The sequence below is a fragment of the Leptopilina heterotoma genome, unplaced genomic scaffold (assembly GCF_015476425.1).
Source record: "Leptopilina heterotoma isolate Lh14 unplaced genomic scaffold, ASM1547642v1 Lhet_228, whole genome shotgun sequence".
NCBI lineage: Eukaryota > Metazoa > Arthropoda > Insecta > Hymenoptera > Figitidae > Leptopilina > Leptopilina heterotoma.
Window position 1 is genome coordinate 5,435,049 of NW_025110946.1, and position 15,420 is coordinate 5,450,468.

Genomic DNA, 15,420 nt, shown 5'->3' on the forward strand with positions numbered 1-15,420 from the left:
TTGATGATATTAATAAGAGGGTGGTAAATCTCTTAGACAGTAAAGGTGAAAAAATATATAAAAGTATTGATTCAACTGAAAGTTGTGATAATGGAAAATTTTCTGAAGTTTTATTACCAGAATATTTAAACACTCTCTCTCCACCTTCTTTACCACCACATGAATTACATTTAAGAATTAATTCTGTTGTAATGCTTATTAGAAATCTTAGTATTAATGAAGGATTATGTAACGGAACAAGGTTAATTGTTTTAGATTTATCACATAATGTTATTAAATGTAAAATATTAACCGGAGATAAGAGTGGAAATATTGTTTTTTTACATCGAGTAACTTTATATTGTGAAAACTTATATCCATTTACTTTTAAAAGACGACAGTTTCCTATAAAATTGGCTTTCGCAATGACCATTAATAAATCTCAAGGTCAAACATTTAATAAAATATTCATTGATTTAAGACGAGATGTTTTTAATCATGGTCAGATGTATGTTGCATTATCAAGAGTAAAATCATTTGATTCCGTAAAAATATTTTTAGGAGAAAATAGAAGTAATATATATATAAAAAATTATGTTTATAGAGAAATTTTGGACTTTTCTTAATTTAGTTTATTTTGTTATGTTGAATTCCTTTGGGATTTCAAATGTGAAACATTACATTGAAGGGAAAGATCAGTGTAAATTTTAAAAAATACAAATATTTCTCTCTGCTAACAACACCAAAAGATATAACTTGATTATACTGAAAGAGACTAGACTCTTAATAATAATAATTATATAATAAATAATAATAATTTTTTAAGAATAACATTTTTTAAGAATAATTGAATTTCTTTAAAAAATTTTATTACTTTTGAAAAAAAAGAATTCTTGTGACGAATATTGATATTCTTGAAAATAGTTGAATTACTCTGAATGAGTTTATTATATTTTATAAAAATAATCAAATACCTGAAAAAATGTTTAAAATTTAAAATTATGTTGTGGTATTGGTATAAAATTTAATTTGTAGCATAGAAGTTTATAGTTAAAAAAATTTGAATGGGCGCGCGTAGCGCGCAGAGTTTGTTCTAGTGTTAAATAAAGTAATTAAATATTACGATTTCTTATTAAGTCGAAGGAAATCATCTGTGATGACTTTATTAATAATCGGGGAAACGAGCTTGATGTCTTTATTATCCCACCATTTATATGTCGCAAGAAAATCCAAATTTTCTGTAAATAGTAAACATTTATTTATACATTGTTTTATTATATGCTAAGCAGTAAATCTTTTTCCATTGTAATATATTTAATAATTATTGTTTATTTATTTAAAAAAATGAAATAAAAAATCCCTACATATAAATTCTCCACTACATTTGCTATTTAATAACTTTGTTCTTATAATTTGATTGACAGTTTCAATTAAATCGTTTGATCTTTCTGGTCTGGCATCAAACAGAGGAACGAAATTAGTCCCGAAAACAACATTTTTAAACACTTCATCTACAAATTTCTGTGTTTCGGGAGTTAAATTAGATTTAACTGATTCTTTTATCTCCAAAGCAGCATTCATATATTCCGATTGAGGAATAAGTGGTAGTGTTGCAAAGTAATACAAAATGTGTTCAGATATTTGTTCAATTTCACATTTAACCCATGTTTGTATTAATATCTGTAATATGACAATGTAATCAATATTTATTAAAAATTTTTTGTAATTATACACTACCGATGGAAATTGGGCCAATGCTAACATATCGAGCAATTAAAAAACACACTCTCACAGAAAGAGTGATAACTCCGTTAAAAATTAAACTAGATGCATTTTTAAAATTTCATTGGAAAGCTTATTAAATTTTTAATAAAATGTCACTATTTTAAGTTGTTTTGCATAAATAGGAAGCGAGATATCATGTTATGAAGACAAAAAAATATTCTATTTTTTTCGAAATTTCTTACCCCGTCTTAGACTTCAGGCAAAATTTAGAAAAGTTGATGAAAAAATTGTTGCTTTCACAGACTATTCCTTGTAACCTTATCTTTATATAGAGACCATGAACAGCAAAATATATTAACGGGTTCCTGACATATAACAAAAAGAGTCGGACCGTGCGAAGCAAAATTTTCCATCATCGATTTCTCTAATTCGCCGTTGAGTCAATTGCGTGGCTGTGAAAAAAGTGTCAAAAATTAATTTTACAAAGTACATTCTTACTGGGATCCATTTTTAATTTAATTTATTATATAATAATATTTAAAACGAAAATAGGAGTTCAGCTTTAATTTTGACTTCACACGCAGTTTTAATTTATTTGTTTTAATTTATTTAAGTATTTTTTTTAAATTTCTGTGGTATGTTATTATAAATGTGTGTCATCATAATGTCCATGTTTACCAAAGTTATTTTATTTATTTAACTATGATGTTAATGTTTATTTATTTATTACAAAATTGGTTTCATAATCTTTTATAGGTATGTTATTCTCAATTTAATTTTTATTATTTTATTTATTATTTTAATTAAGTAACTATTTAAAAAAAATTTTTTTTCTTTTTAAATTTTTAATTAAAATTTTTATATTTTATTTTACTTTATTCTTTATTATTTTATCTTACTTTTTTTATCTCTGACGTTTGATGGGTGAATTTGTTTTTATTTTTTGTTGACGAATATTTATTTATTAATTTTTTGGTAAGGTAACCTTTTTATTATTTATGAATGAATGTTAGATTGATTATATTTTTTTGAAATTTATATATTTTTTAAATTTTATAATTTTTTTGATTGACGAATGTTAAGTAGAGTAGAAGGGGCGGGTAATGTAGTGCACTTTTCTTTCGGAGACTCCTGTGGTCGCAATTTTCAACCAATTTTGATCATTAAGAACTCGTTGGAAAGACAATGCTTCTAGCTACATTTATGGTGTACATTATTTTTTTGTAGATGTAGATGGAGCTTTTCTATATCCAAAAAACTGAAAGCACTTTTTTTCGACATTCTAAAATTTGTGGGGCAATGTAGTGCACCACTTTCTTAGTGGAATAAAAAGCAGAGAATATATCATAAACGATTTTATTTTATTAGATATAACATTAGGAACATAAGAAACTTAAAAAACTATAAACTAGTAGTGATGCCCACAAGACGAGACTTTGCATGTAAAAACCGAGACGAGATCGAGACTTTGCATGGTATCATCTCATCTCGTGGATAGCACTATAAACTAGAGATTTCTTTGGTCCTGTGTTAGATAAAACTGAAAGAAAACTGCAAAAATTTGCAAAAAGCAAACATGGTTAAATAATACATATTTACGGTACTCTGTATAATTGCACTACATTGTCCCCAACCCCGTGCACTACAATGCCCCCAAGCACTTTTTTCACGTTGACTTCAATATCTCAATAAAAACAAAATTAAACATCAAAACAATACTAAATTTGTGTTCAGAAGTAAATTTTACATGGAAAAATCACTTTCCTGATACTTTTTTAACGAGCCTCACATTTTTTTCAAGTCACTAAAAAAACGGAAATATGGTTTCGAAATCTAGTGTTTTTGAAGTGACGCCACAACTTCTTTTAGAAGAAGCACAATAAAGCCAAAATGATATACATTACTATTATTTGATACCTTAACCCTATTATACCAACGGCAAGTAATTCAATTCATTTGTTTAGTCAGTAAAGCCAGTGCACTACATTACCCCCTGCACTACATTACCCCCCTCTACTCTATATATTTTTTTTACATATTATTTTATATTTTTTTGTATATTATTTTATTTTATTTTTTGTATATTAGTTTATATTTTGTTGTATATTATTTATATTTTTTGTATATTAATTTATATTTTTTTGTAAAATTATTTTATATTTTTATAGACTCCCTGAAGAGGAAATCATTTAGATTTCGAAACGTTGGGGTAAACTAATTTTAAAAACTATTTGTCCGAATGTTTTCGTTTTATTCTCCTTCACTATAAGAAGGTGGATCCCAGTAAGAATGTACTTGGTAAAATTAATTTTTGACACTTTTTCCACAGCCACGCAATTAACTCAACGGCGAATTAGAGAAATCGATGATGGAAAATTTTGCTTCATACGGTCCGACTCTTTTTGTTATATGTCAGGAACCAGTTAATATTTTTTGCTGTTCTTGGTCTCTATTTAAAGCTTAGGTTACAAGAAACAACCTGAGAAAGTAACAATTTTTTTCATCAACTTCTCCAAATTTTGGCAGGAATCAAAGTTGGGGTAAGAAATTCCGAAAAAATAGAATTATTTTTTTGTCTTCATAACATGATATCTCGCTTCATATTTATGCAATACAACTTAAAATAGTGACATTTTATTGGAAATTTAATAATCTTTCCAATGCAATTTAAAAAAAGCATCTAGTTTCATTTTTAACGGAGTTATCACTCTTTCTGTGCGAGTGTGTTTTTTAATAGCTCGAGATGTTAGCGTTCGCACAATTTCCGTCGGTACTGTAAAATAAAATAAATTGCCAAAGAAAGTATTAGAAAAGCTTCAAATTTCTAGATATGACAGAAGCCGCTTAATTGCATAATTACCAAAATTCTTCATACCATCTTTGCTAATCGATTTTGAGGCTGTTTATTAGTATTATTATTATTTATAAAATCAATGTAATGAAGGCGATTAATTATTTCTAATCATTTTTAAAATTTAAATTAATTTGCGATGCCTCCGTAGCACTAGCATCGAGTGTTAAAGTGGAGAGAAACGAAAGCGTTCTCTCTGGGTCCGCGAATTATTGTCATTAACATCCCTGAGGTCTGAGAGTTATTATCTTTTAAATGGAAATTTACATATTTTTAAATAAGAAACGGTTGAAGAGAGAACGACAAAGAGCCGTAACAAACCCCTTAAATTTCCCGGGTGTTGCTACTGGATCGAAGAGAAAGAGCGGCCAGAATACGTCACCCTTGGAAAAAGAGGTGGTTAAAAAAACAAAGTGGGTCCGACAGGGTGCCAGAAGAAAGATGGCTACAATTGTTGGGCTAACAATGGCACAAAAGATGAATCCTCTAACGACGGTGGTCTATTACGACGGCTATCCCGATGAGGCACTTATAGAGAAGCAGCTTAGTCTATTTAGGAAGGCTATTGGGCTGCTTATTCGGAAGTTGCCGATGGAGCAGTGGCCAAAGTTTGGGTCCTTTTTCTGCTAAGAGGGAGATTTCGATCTTCATCGAAATCAACCCAGAGGCTAGAGCATGGCTCATGCAAAGTGTGGATGAGCTTAGGCCCTGGGAAGGAGAGGAGTCATACAGGTCCCTGAGAAAAAAGCGATGGCAATAGAGGCCTCGAATTCAGGCCTCACTACCTTCTAGGGCGAATAACCTTTAAGGTTGCCATCCCGGATCGTGAAGTCTCAGTAAATTTAGTGGAGGGCGAAGGGCAAGAATATTTCACTGCTTGTAAGCTCACCGCTATTCAGATTAACTTGCATCACAGTGAAGGCGCCTCATTAGTATTGATGAGGAGCATGACTAGATTGCATACAGGCATCTCGCTAATCCAAAAACCATGGTTAGTAAGAGGTGCGATTAAGGGACTTGGAGGGGCTAGTCTCGTGTGTTTCAAAGACTGTAGAGATGCCAAGCCTAGAGCGTGCATCCTCAGTAAGGGTATCAGCCAACTGAAGTTTGTAGGTTGGTGGAGTTCTGTATAGAGAAAGGACTTCCTCTGCTACTTGGCTGTGATGCGAAATCACAACATACGGTGTGGGGGAGCTCGAAAGACAACCAAAGAGGACAAGAGTTACTGGAATACCTAGTCGAAACAGATTTGGATATTCTTAATACGGGTTAACTCCGACTTCTAGCAAAGCTATTAGACAGGAAGTGATTGATATTACTCTCTATACTCTAAAAGCATTGCTAACAAGATTAGAAGGTGGAGAGTTTCTAATGAACCTTCGCTTTCTGATCATTCACAGATAGTCTTTGAGGTTGAGTCTGCTGTCCGTTCGGATGCCAAGTGGATTCGTAATCCCAGAAAGACCCGGGTTAAATATAACTCTGAACTCTTTCTGGTTGACCGATAAGATTAGAGATCGAGACACCCTGGATGGGATGGCTAGTAATTTTATAAAGGCCATCAAGGCAGCTTACGAAAGTAGTTGCAAACCGACAAAAGTATTTTTGGGAAAAGAAGTGTGCTGGTGGAATGAGAAGTTAGATCATCTCAGAAAAAACCAGAAGACTTTTTAAGCGTGCTAAACAAGGACGCACGACTAGTGGTTGGACCGAGTTTACTAAAATGAGGGACGACTATAGAAATTAAATAAGGAAAGCAAAACAAAATAGTTGGAATGCTTTGTGTTCTAGCATCGAAAAGGGGAAGGAGGCGACTAGAATCGACAAGCTGCTTGCCAGGAACCCTGATGCAATTTTGGGCACCATGAGGTTGCCTGATGGGAGTTTTTCCGAGTGGGATGATGAGACTATAGCTTATCTGGTCCAAACACACTTCCTGGGCTTTTCGAAGTTTGGGGAGGGCAGCTGCCATCCTAAGCCTCTGCTTAATCTTCCACAGGCTGACTATCGGTCTCGAAGGCAGTCTGTCTTCTTACCTAAAACGGGTAAGAACGGACAAACCTCACTGAAGGACTTCCGTCCTATTAGCCTTACATCTTTCATTCTAAAATTAGTTTAAAGATTGGTGGATAGATATATACGCAGTGAGATCTTAAAGCGGCATCAGCTACACAAAGATTAATACGCGTATAGAGCGAGATGTTCTACGGAGACGGACCTGACTAAATAGAGGTTGACCTAATTCGCTTGCTGGGTGTAAAATCATGATACCTCGGATTAGCGTTGAAAAACATGATACCTCGGTTTTGATTTGAAAAACATGACATATCGTCGTTTGGTTTGAAGAACATGACACGTCGAAAACAAAAAATTTTTATTCAAATTTTGGTTGGTACCACTGACCGCGAAATTTAAAATGTGTCAAATATTTGAAACTTATATGAAATAAATAATTTCGCTTCATAATATGTCAGGTCGAAGGAGAATAAGGTAAAATAATTTTTTATAACAACAGTTACAATTCATAAGAATATCAATTCGAGAAATGCAAATTAGCGAAACAACAATTACCAAAAATAACAACTCATAACAAAACAATTTCGCAAAAATTAACAATTAGCAGAAGCATCTATCAATTCTTTAGACTGTTAATGCGAAGAAAGCAAGTTTGCAAAAATAACAGTGAAAAAATTAATATTTTGTAAGAATGGAAATTTGCAAAAATGACAATTTACAAAATAACAATTGGCGAAAATAACAATTCTGTGACTTCCAATTCGCTATAAATCAAACTCTTTAAATTTAAACTTGAAATTCCACATAGAACTGAATGTATCCCCGATTCAAATTAAACTTAGCTTGATGATTTTTAATTTGACATGTCAAGTAGAATGTAGTATTCGAGAATCCAAATTGAACCAAGTAGATACTTAAACTTAATTTTTGTATTTGGAATTGCAAGCTGATACTTTTAGTATGTGCGAACTTGGAAATGCAAGTAGAAATTATAAGATTAGAAATCCATGTTAAAACAAGTTGAAACAAAAATTGAAGAGGACAATCCAGAATAAATCCATTTCAATTTTATATTGGATATTCATTTCAGTTACATAAATCGGATTTCGAAGTTAAAACCAGTAGGCACCAGTAGATCCATGTTCAATTTCTACTAGTCTCAACTGGTTCTTTAATATAGGGAATTAAAATAAATTTCATGTCGTGAAATATTTAAAATTATATGAGTAAAGTGCAAGATTTTACTTTGATTTTAATCTCTTATCATATATTTTTTAAAAATGTAATATAACAAATCATTTTAAATTTCGCGGTCAGTGGTACCAAACAAAATTTCAATAAAAAATTTTTGTTTCGACGTGTCATGTTCTTCAAACCAAACGACGATATGTCATGTTTTTCAAATCAAATCCGAGGTATCATGTTTTTCAACGCTAATCCGAGGTATCATGATTTTACACCCAGCAAGCGAATTGATGTCCAACTACAAAACCAGGACTTTGCGGTAGGTACCTTTATAGACATTGAGGGGGCTTTTAGTCAGGAATCCCTGGAGTCCATAAAAAGAGCTATGATAGCTTTTAATATTCCTACACGGAAAAAAGAATACCATAAGAGATATGCCAAACAATAGGACAAGTCGTGTGCGTTAATTCAGCGGGTCTAGTGTGCCTTGTTGGAACAGTAGACATACTTAGTTTGGCGCAGGCTCTGTGCTTATCAGCATGTGCATTTTATAAGCACAGCGTATGCACCAAAAAAGTATGTTTACTGTTCCAACAAATCACACCAGATGCGCTGAAGAAGCAAAAAGAAGCAAAATTTTAATTCATAAATAAAAATTTGTTATTTATTTTCAAAGTCATTTCTATAACATTTCTAGAATTTAAAAATAAGAAAATTTTTATTCATAAATCCTAATTTGCCCTAACGGCGACTTATGGCGCACTCACAGCTAGTAGGCAGCATACAAATTTGAATTTACTGTCTCTTTCACTCTAATTGATTTTCTCTTTTACTCCAATTACTGCCTGCGCAGACAGGCAGAGCTGTGAGTGCTCCATTAAGGACTTTCTACGTTCCCTTGCCCGCTGAATTCAAATTGCACTTTTATTGATACTTTTACTGTACCCTTTATATTGAACATATATTTTATTTTCTACGTTAAATATGACAATACATACTATGAAATTTTTAAATTTAAAATCTTAAAATATCAATATAGAAATTGTTTGTAAACTCACGTTCATTGATTTTAGAAATTTTGTAATAGACATGAAATTCATGACTCTAAACTTGCGTTAATAAAATAAATGTAATGAATGTAATTTAAAATTAAAAAACATCAACAGATATCAATACCAACTTCATAAAAAATTAAACAATATTCAACAAAAAAATTAATTAAAAATTTTGTCGAAAATCAAAAATATGATTTTGCTTAAAAATTCTGATTGATTATTTATATTTCATTTTTATAGTAACAATTAGTTGTATTTATTTTTTATATTTAAAAGAAGCTACAGAAAATGTCACATCAATTTGACAAAAAATTAAAAAATTTGAATTTTTTTAATTTTGCAAAAAAGTTATAACTTTTGTTCAGCTTTATATTTTTCAATCGGATATGGCTAAAATTTTAAGTTCTGTAGGCGCAATATTTAATATGTTTGGATTCTAAGGTATTATTTGTAAGAAACTTCTACGGGACACTTGCAAAGATGGAATTAAGTAATAGACGACTGTATGAAGAAATATAATAAATAAATGTAGATATTATTTTAATATAAAATTGAGAGTATAAATTAATATTAGAAAACATTAAAGTTTCATTAATAATATAAAAATAATAAATGTTATTTATATAAGTGCAGTTAAAATGTGCTTGATTAACTTGAGAAATTTTAATGTTTGAATATAATATAAGTACTGTTTTAAAAAAGATATTGTATATAAGAATACTAAAAGAAATATTATTGTATATACGTAATACCTGAAAGAATTGAGACAACGATCCTGCATATTCAACTTCAAACACCGATGTAACATCTTCAACTGTTTGTGTACAGTAAGGGCCAATAATTAGATTTACATTATTAAAACAATTATTTTCTCTTATTTCGCTTAAAATCTTTTGTCGAAGAGATGGCGTTAAGCATGAGCAGATGGCATAAAAAGCTATACAAGCCTAATTGTAAATAATTTTATGATCATTGATGATATTTTATGTTTAAGTAAAGATATGTGGACGTCCACATGAAAAGGGCCCATTTTGGCACTATTGGAGTTATCTATATGGGCGTATTCCTGGCAAAATTTGGAAAATTTTGAGTGGTCTTAGAACTTTTTTGGTTAAAAATTCGCTGAGTTACGGAATTTCAAAGTTTAGAACGCCAAAAACCTCATTTCGAGAAAAACGGAATTAAAGATTGCGATACCAACTAATTGTTGTATCTCTGGTTCTTCTTGGAAGTTATTCAGATAATAATTGTTTCCAGTTCAGGGCACCTTGGAGATAAAAAACCAACAGGTTTTAAATTTTTTAAACCACCCCCTCCCCTTAATTAATTAATTAATTTAAAAACCGACAATATGGGCCCTTTTCTAAAAAGGACAGTTTTTCTATTAAAAAACAATTTTTTTACAAGATTAATGATTGGGTGGAATTTTATTGCGTCATTTGAAAAAAAATAATCGAAATTAAACTTATTTAAAATTTTTTGACAGTCTCTATTATAAAAAAATTGACGCAATATCCAAATTTTCATTTTGACAATTACGAAAATCAAAATTCTAACATCAATATCTCTGGTTCTTCTGGGAAGTTATTCAGATAAGAATTGTTTACAGTCCAGGGTACCTAAAAGATCAAAAACCAAAAAGTTTAAAATTTTTAAAACCATCCCCCCTCTTAATTTAGAAAAATTTCGTTTTTTAAGTACGAAAAACCGACAATATGGGCCCTTTTCTAAAAAGGACAGTTTTTCTATTAAAAAACCATTTTTTTACAAGATTAATGATTAGGTACAATTTTATTGTGTCATTTGAAGAAAAAGAATAGATATTAAACTTATTTAAAAATTTATGACAGTCTCTATTATGAAAAAAATTGACGAAATATCCAAATTTTCATTTCGATAATTACGAAAAAAGACTCTAACATCAATATCTCTCGTTCTTCTGGGAAGTTATTCAGATAAGAATTGTTTACAATCCAGGACATCTTAAAGATGGAAAATCAAGAGGTTTTAAATTTTTCCACACCTCCATTTTTAAAATACGGATTACTTTTTCAAATGACCGACAAAATGGGCCCTTTTCATTTTTCTAAAGAACCAATGAAATCAAACAGTTAAATTATCGATAAATTAATAAAAACCGCATGATTCGACTTGTCAAAACATGTAGATTGATAATAAAAAGTAAAAAAAAAATTAAGATTTTTCTCCAAAATTACTAAATTGCGATTATCTCGAAAACTAGAACCGACAATATGGGCCCTTTTCATGTGGACGTCCACATATTGTAAAATCAAAAATGAAAAAATAAATAAATTTAAATTTTATTCTCTAAATTTGAACCGCCAAAAAGTTGCTGATTTATAGTCCAGAATATGTAGCTGATTCAAACAGCGTATAGATGTCGTAGACAAATAGAAGAGTCCGGCATTAAGCTTACTTTTTAGGCAGTTAGCTTACTGTCGGCAAATAGACAAATTCATGAAATAATCGTTTATTAACAAAGGCATTAAGCTTAGTGTCCGGAAATAAGCTAAATGCCCAACCCCTATTCATCCCTCGAAATATTAACCCAAAATATTTTATTCTTAGCAGATGAGAAGGAAATTCCAAATCACTTTTTTCGAATATTTAAACAATTTTTCTATTAGTTATTTATCAAAATTCCGAGAATTCTATAGTTTCCAAAAAGTCTCAATCAAACATATTCTTTTCTTTTTAAATGAGAAAATTAAAATCTGGAGTCTCAATTAGCCATTCCGTTGTCTTTGCAAAATTTTGATTATTTTGCAAGATATTATGACTTAAAATTTTAAGTCGCTGTTTTTTCAGCAACTTTTATTTCGAAATTTATGATAGGAACAGTTGGAGTAAATAGAAACAGATTTGCTAAGTTTCACCAATAATACAAGTTTTTTCTTTTCATAACGCGGTGCTAAAAAAGGCACTTTTTTGCACCTTGTTATGAAAAATATCGTTCGTAACTAGTACGAGCAGTTGCCAATTTTTGAACGAGCACTTTTTTTGGAACAAACTGTCAGTTTGTTCCAAAAAAAGTGCTCATTCAAAAATTGGCAACTGTTAGAGTCGAATTTAGAAATTTTAATTTTAAATTATTAATTTTTAAATAAACTTTAACTTAACGTGTCCTTCGGACAAAGAAATTGTAAAGGTAGTGGATCCCCCTCTACTTAGTTATTGTTTCAACTAAGAGGTTGAGAACCCTACTCTTGTGTGAAATGAGAAGATAGGAAAATTGTTAGGATGTTTGAATTAAACCACAAAATGAAGATAATAACAATTAAATGTATATATTTTACCCAAAGTCCCTATTACAGATAAATCTAATTTTATGTGTAAGAAGAGTAAGTGTATCTGTGTGAATGGAATATTAGTGTGTGTTGTGACACGTAAGATCTTTACTCACTACTCGGTGATTCTTCCTTGGTAATACGAATCCAATGAATGTGTCTTGTCTTTACACCTGCTTCACGATGTTTTTCCGAAAAATTCAGGAAATACCAAATCTAGGTTCGCTAGACTGATATTTCGCTGGGAACTTTAATATTCTTTTTAAGTTGCACAAAGTTTAAGATCTGAACCTCGTAAATAAAGGTTGTCTTCTAATATATATTTGAAATTAATGTTATTTATTCTTTAGTAGCTTTACTTTATCTTATTCTTTATGATATAAGAGACTTTTACTTTACTTTGATCACTTTAATTCTTTTATATTTTTTTCATAAATTCCTTTATTTTTATTCCACAAATTTTATATTCAATATCATTTATATTATTTTCAATATTTTCTTTTATTTCCTTTTTTTCTTTTTAATTATATCACTTTATTTTATTCTCTATATTTCAATTATATATTTTTTAAATTCAACCTTTTTTTATTTTTATTTATTTATGTTTTTCTCAATTAAATTCACTTTTCTTAACAAACTTCTTATTAATTTCTTTAAACTTCTGAGAAATATTTCAACTTTGAACTCGGCTAACTTGCCGGACTTAGAAAATGCCTGGCCCAAACTGCCGGCTACAACTACAGGTGACTACGACCTGGACTAAACTGCCCAGATTTCCCAGTGTCAATCAATTTTATTGAAAGACGATTTAGTGGGGGAAATCATAAATTAAGTTCATTGCACTTGACTGTTGTCAAGCCATTTTCCGCAATCTTGCAGATTTCGGCAGTGGTGTGATCCGAGTTCAGTGACTTGGATGCACCACTCCTTATATTGGGCAATTTATTTCAACAATTTCTCAAAAAGGTCAATAAGCTGTTTGTCAATAAAGAGGAATTTGTTGAGAAATACTGTACTATATTTCTTAGGTTTTTTAACCCCAAGAATTGCGAAACTCAAAGGAATGTTAAATTTAATTGAATTACTTATTTTTTTAGAATTAGGTTTTTTGATTAATAGAAATGCATTGGATTAGAATATCAAAACGAAGAATTTCTCTTTTGTGAGATTGCAAATATTACAAAGGGTTGTTTTGTGTAAGTGTTTTCTATGATGTTTAACAAAAATCTTGTGTTTTCTGTTCAATTGTTGCGAATGATTTTAATTTAACTATGATTAAAAGATATTTGACAATATAATAAGTTACGGAGTTCGGCCGTAACAAATGCCCCCTTTTTATTAGGCTGACGTCCCTTGTCAGCTGCTATGAATGCGTGTTGTTTGTGTTGTGGTCCGATGTTGTATCCTTGTAGCATAAAGTTGTTAAATAACTCTTTCGAGTTTTACAAATATTTTGTCCTCTTTTTTTTTTACATGAATGGTACTGCTGAAAGGTAAGAAAATTTGTTAAGAAAAAAAATAAAATAATTGAGGAGAAAAAAAATTAAAATAAATTCCCTTATTTAAAAAAAATAAATAAAGAGAAAAAAAAATGATCTTCGACGGACGAGCTGTTATTTTGTGAGTGGAATTGCTGAGTTTGCAAATTTAGTTTCCGTGTCAGTGTAACGTCAAGGTAAGTAGAAGGCCATAAGTGTAATATGATATAGTAGTTTTATTCTGATTTTAATTTATATAAAAGAGAGAAAGAAAATATTGCTTTTTGTTATAATTTATTGATTATATAAAAATTTTTTTAGCTCTTAGTTCCGAAAGAATTATATAAAAAAAAAATTATGTATTTTTGTAAGATAGGTGACAACATTGTTGTTACTGCCCCCCTTTTTATGAACTGTCGTCCCTTGACAGTTTATAGATAATGATAAAAAAATTAAGATATGATGTTAGGTCAGGATAAACGAAAGGGTGTTAAATCTGATTTTTGGAGTGGAAAAAATTTTTGTATCGAATAAAAATTTAAGTTTATTGTGAATGTAAGTTGAGTATTTCTTCCTGTTTTCAGTCCTGAGTTTCAGTTTTGTTTCTCACGGTTTGATTCTGCTAACTTGTGTTTTTGGTTAGTCGAGGTGATTTATGTCTTATGTTTCGTCAGTTCTTTTCGACATCTAGTTGTGAATAGTCGATAGTTGTATTTGTGATTTTGAAGTGTTTGTTTTGTGTTTTTAATTTTTTTAATTAAAATGGCTTCTTTTAATTTTTCCGTCATGGCGCAGGTGTTAGATTATGTTGATCGGGGCATTGTTAGTACGGAAAGTTTTCTGTTACTAAAATTGACTGAGATTGAGGACGCTCAGCGTTCTTCGTTTGAACGTGGAGAAAGAGGGTAAGTTGTTTTTATATTTTGTGTTTTTAAATGATGTGTATTTTCTTTTGTATATATATTTTTTATAGTATCAAATTGTTTATGTGTATATATTTTTTAAATATGTGCGTTAAGTGTTCTTCTACTTTTTTTTTATAGTGTACGGGTTGTAGTTACCCCTTGGCAGGATGCGGAATTGAGGGTGGTTTTTGGGCCTTGGCCTCTTTTACATCATCGTTTTTTTAATGGAGGGGCACCTTTCGAGGATGCTGTTTGGTATCAGGAATACCGCTGGTCTTGGGAGTTTAAAAAGTATGAGTTTCGGACTTATTGGGCTCCTTCATCTTATATTAATCCAACTTCCTGTGACGTACCCGAAGATGAACCGATGGAAGAGATAATAGGGATTTTAGGTGTTAATACTGTTTTTCGGTGAGTTTATTTGTTTTGATGGGGAGAGAGAAGAGAAGGAAGAGAAAAAAATGTGTATTTTTATTTCTGTCCTTTTATATCTTGTTGCAGACCTTTCTCAGCCTTGCCCTATAGTCCTCCACGGATGGGTTATCGGCCTAAAAATGCTGCCTTGGAGCTCGTCTATGTGCAGCGGTATAGATTGGAATGGGAGGAACCCGTTTCTATTTCTAATGTTTGGGATATTGTGAGTAGTTATTAAGAATTAAATAGTTTTTGTTGTTATTCTTATCGATTTATTTTTTAAATTTATCTCTTTTTCTTTTTTTTTTAGCGTTGGAACGTGAGTCTGCAGAATGTTTGGTTTCCGTGTTAATAAGTGTATTTTTATTCATTACTATTCATTTTCTTTATGTTGTAATTTTTTGTGAAAAATGTATTAGATTTTGGGTTTTATTTTAATAAATTGAAAAAATGTTTTGAATTTATTTTTTCTGTTTTTTTTTTTTAAATTTTTATCTCCTTCTA

The 15,420-nt window shown here is 30.5% G+C and overlaps 1 protein-coding gene across 1 annotated transcript; it reads left to right on the forward strand.

Moving 5' to 3' along the window:
* Positions 1–14,028: 14,028 nt before the first annotated feature.
* Positions 14,029–14,930, forward strand: LOC122502406. The gene is made up of 2 exons (XM_043612437.1): positions 14,029–14,502; positions 14,641–14,930. The coding sequence occupies exons 1-2, from the start codon at positions 14,360–14,362 to the stop codon at positions 14,915–14,917; spliced, it is 420 nt and encodes a 139-aa protein (XP_043468372.1). The 5' UTR covers positions 14,029–14,359; the 3' UTR covers positions 14,918–14,930.
* The last annotated feature ends 490 nt before the right edge of the window (positions 14,931–15,420 follow it).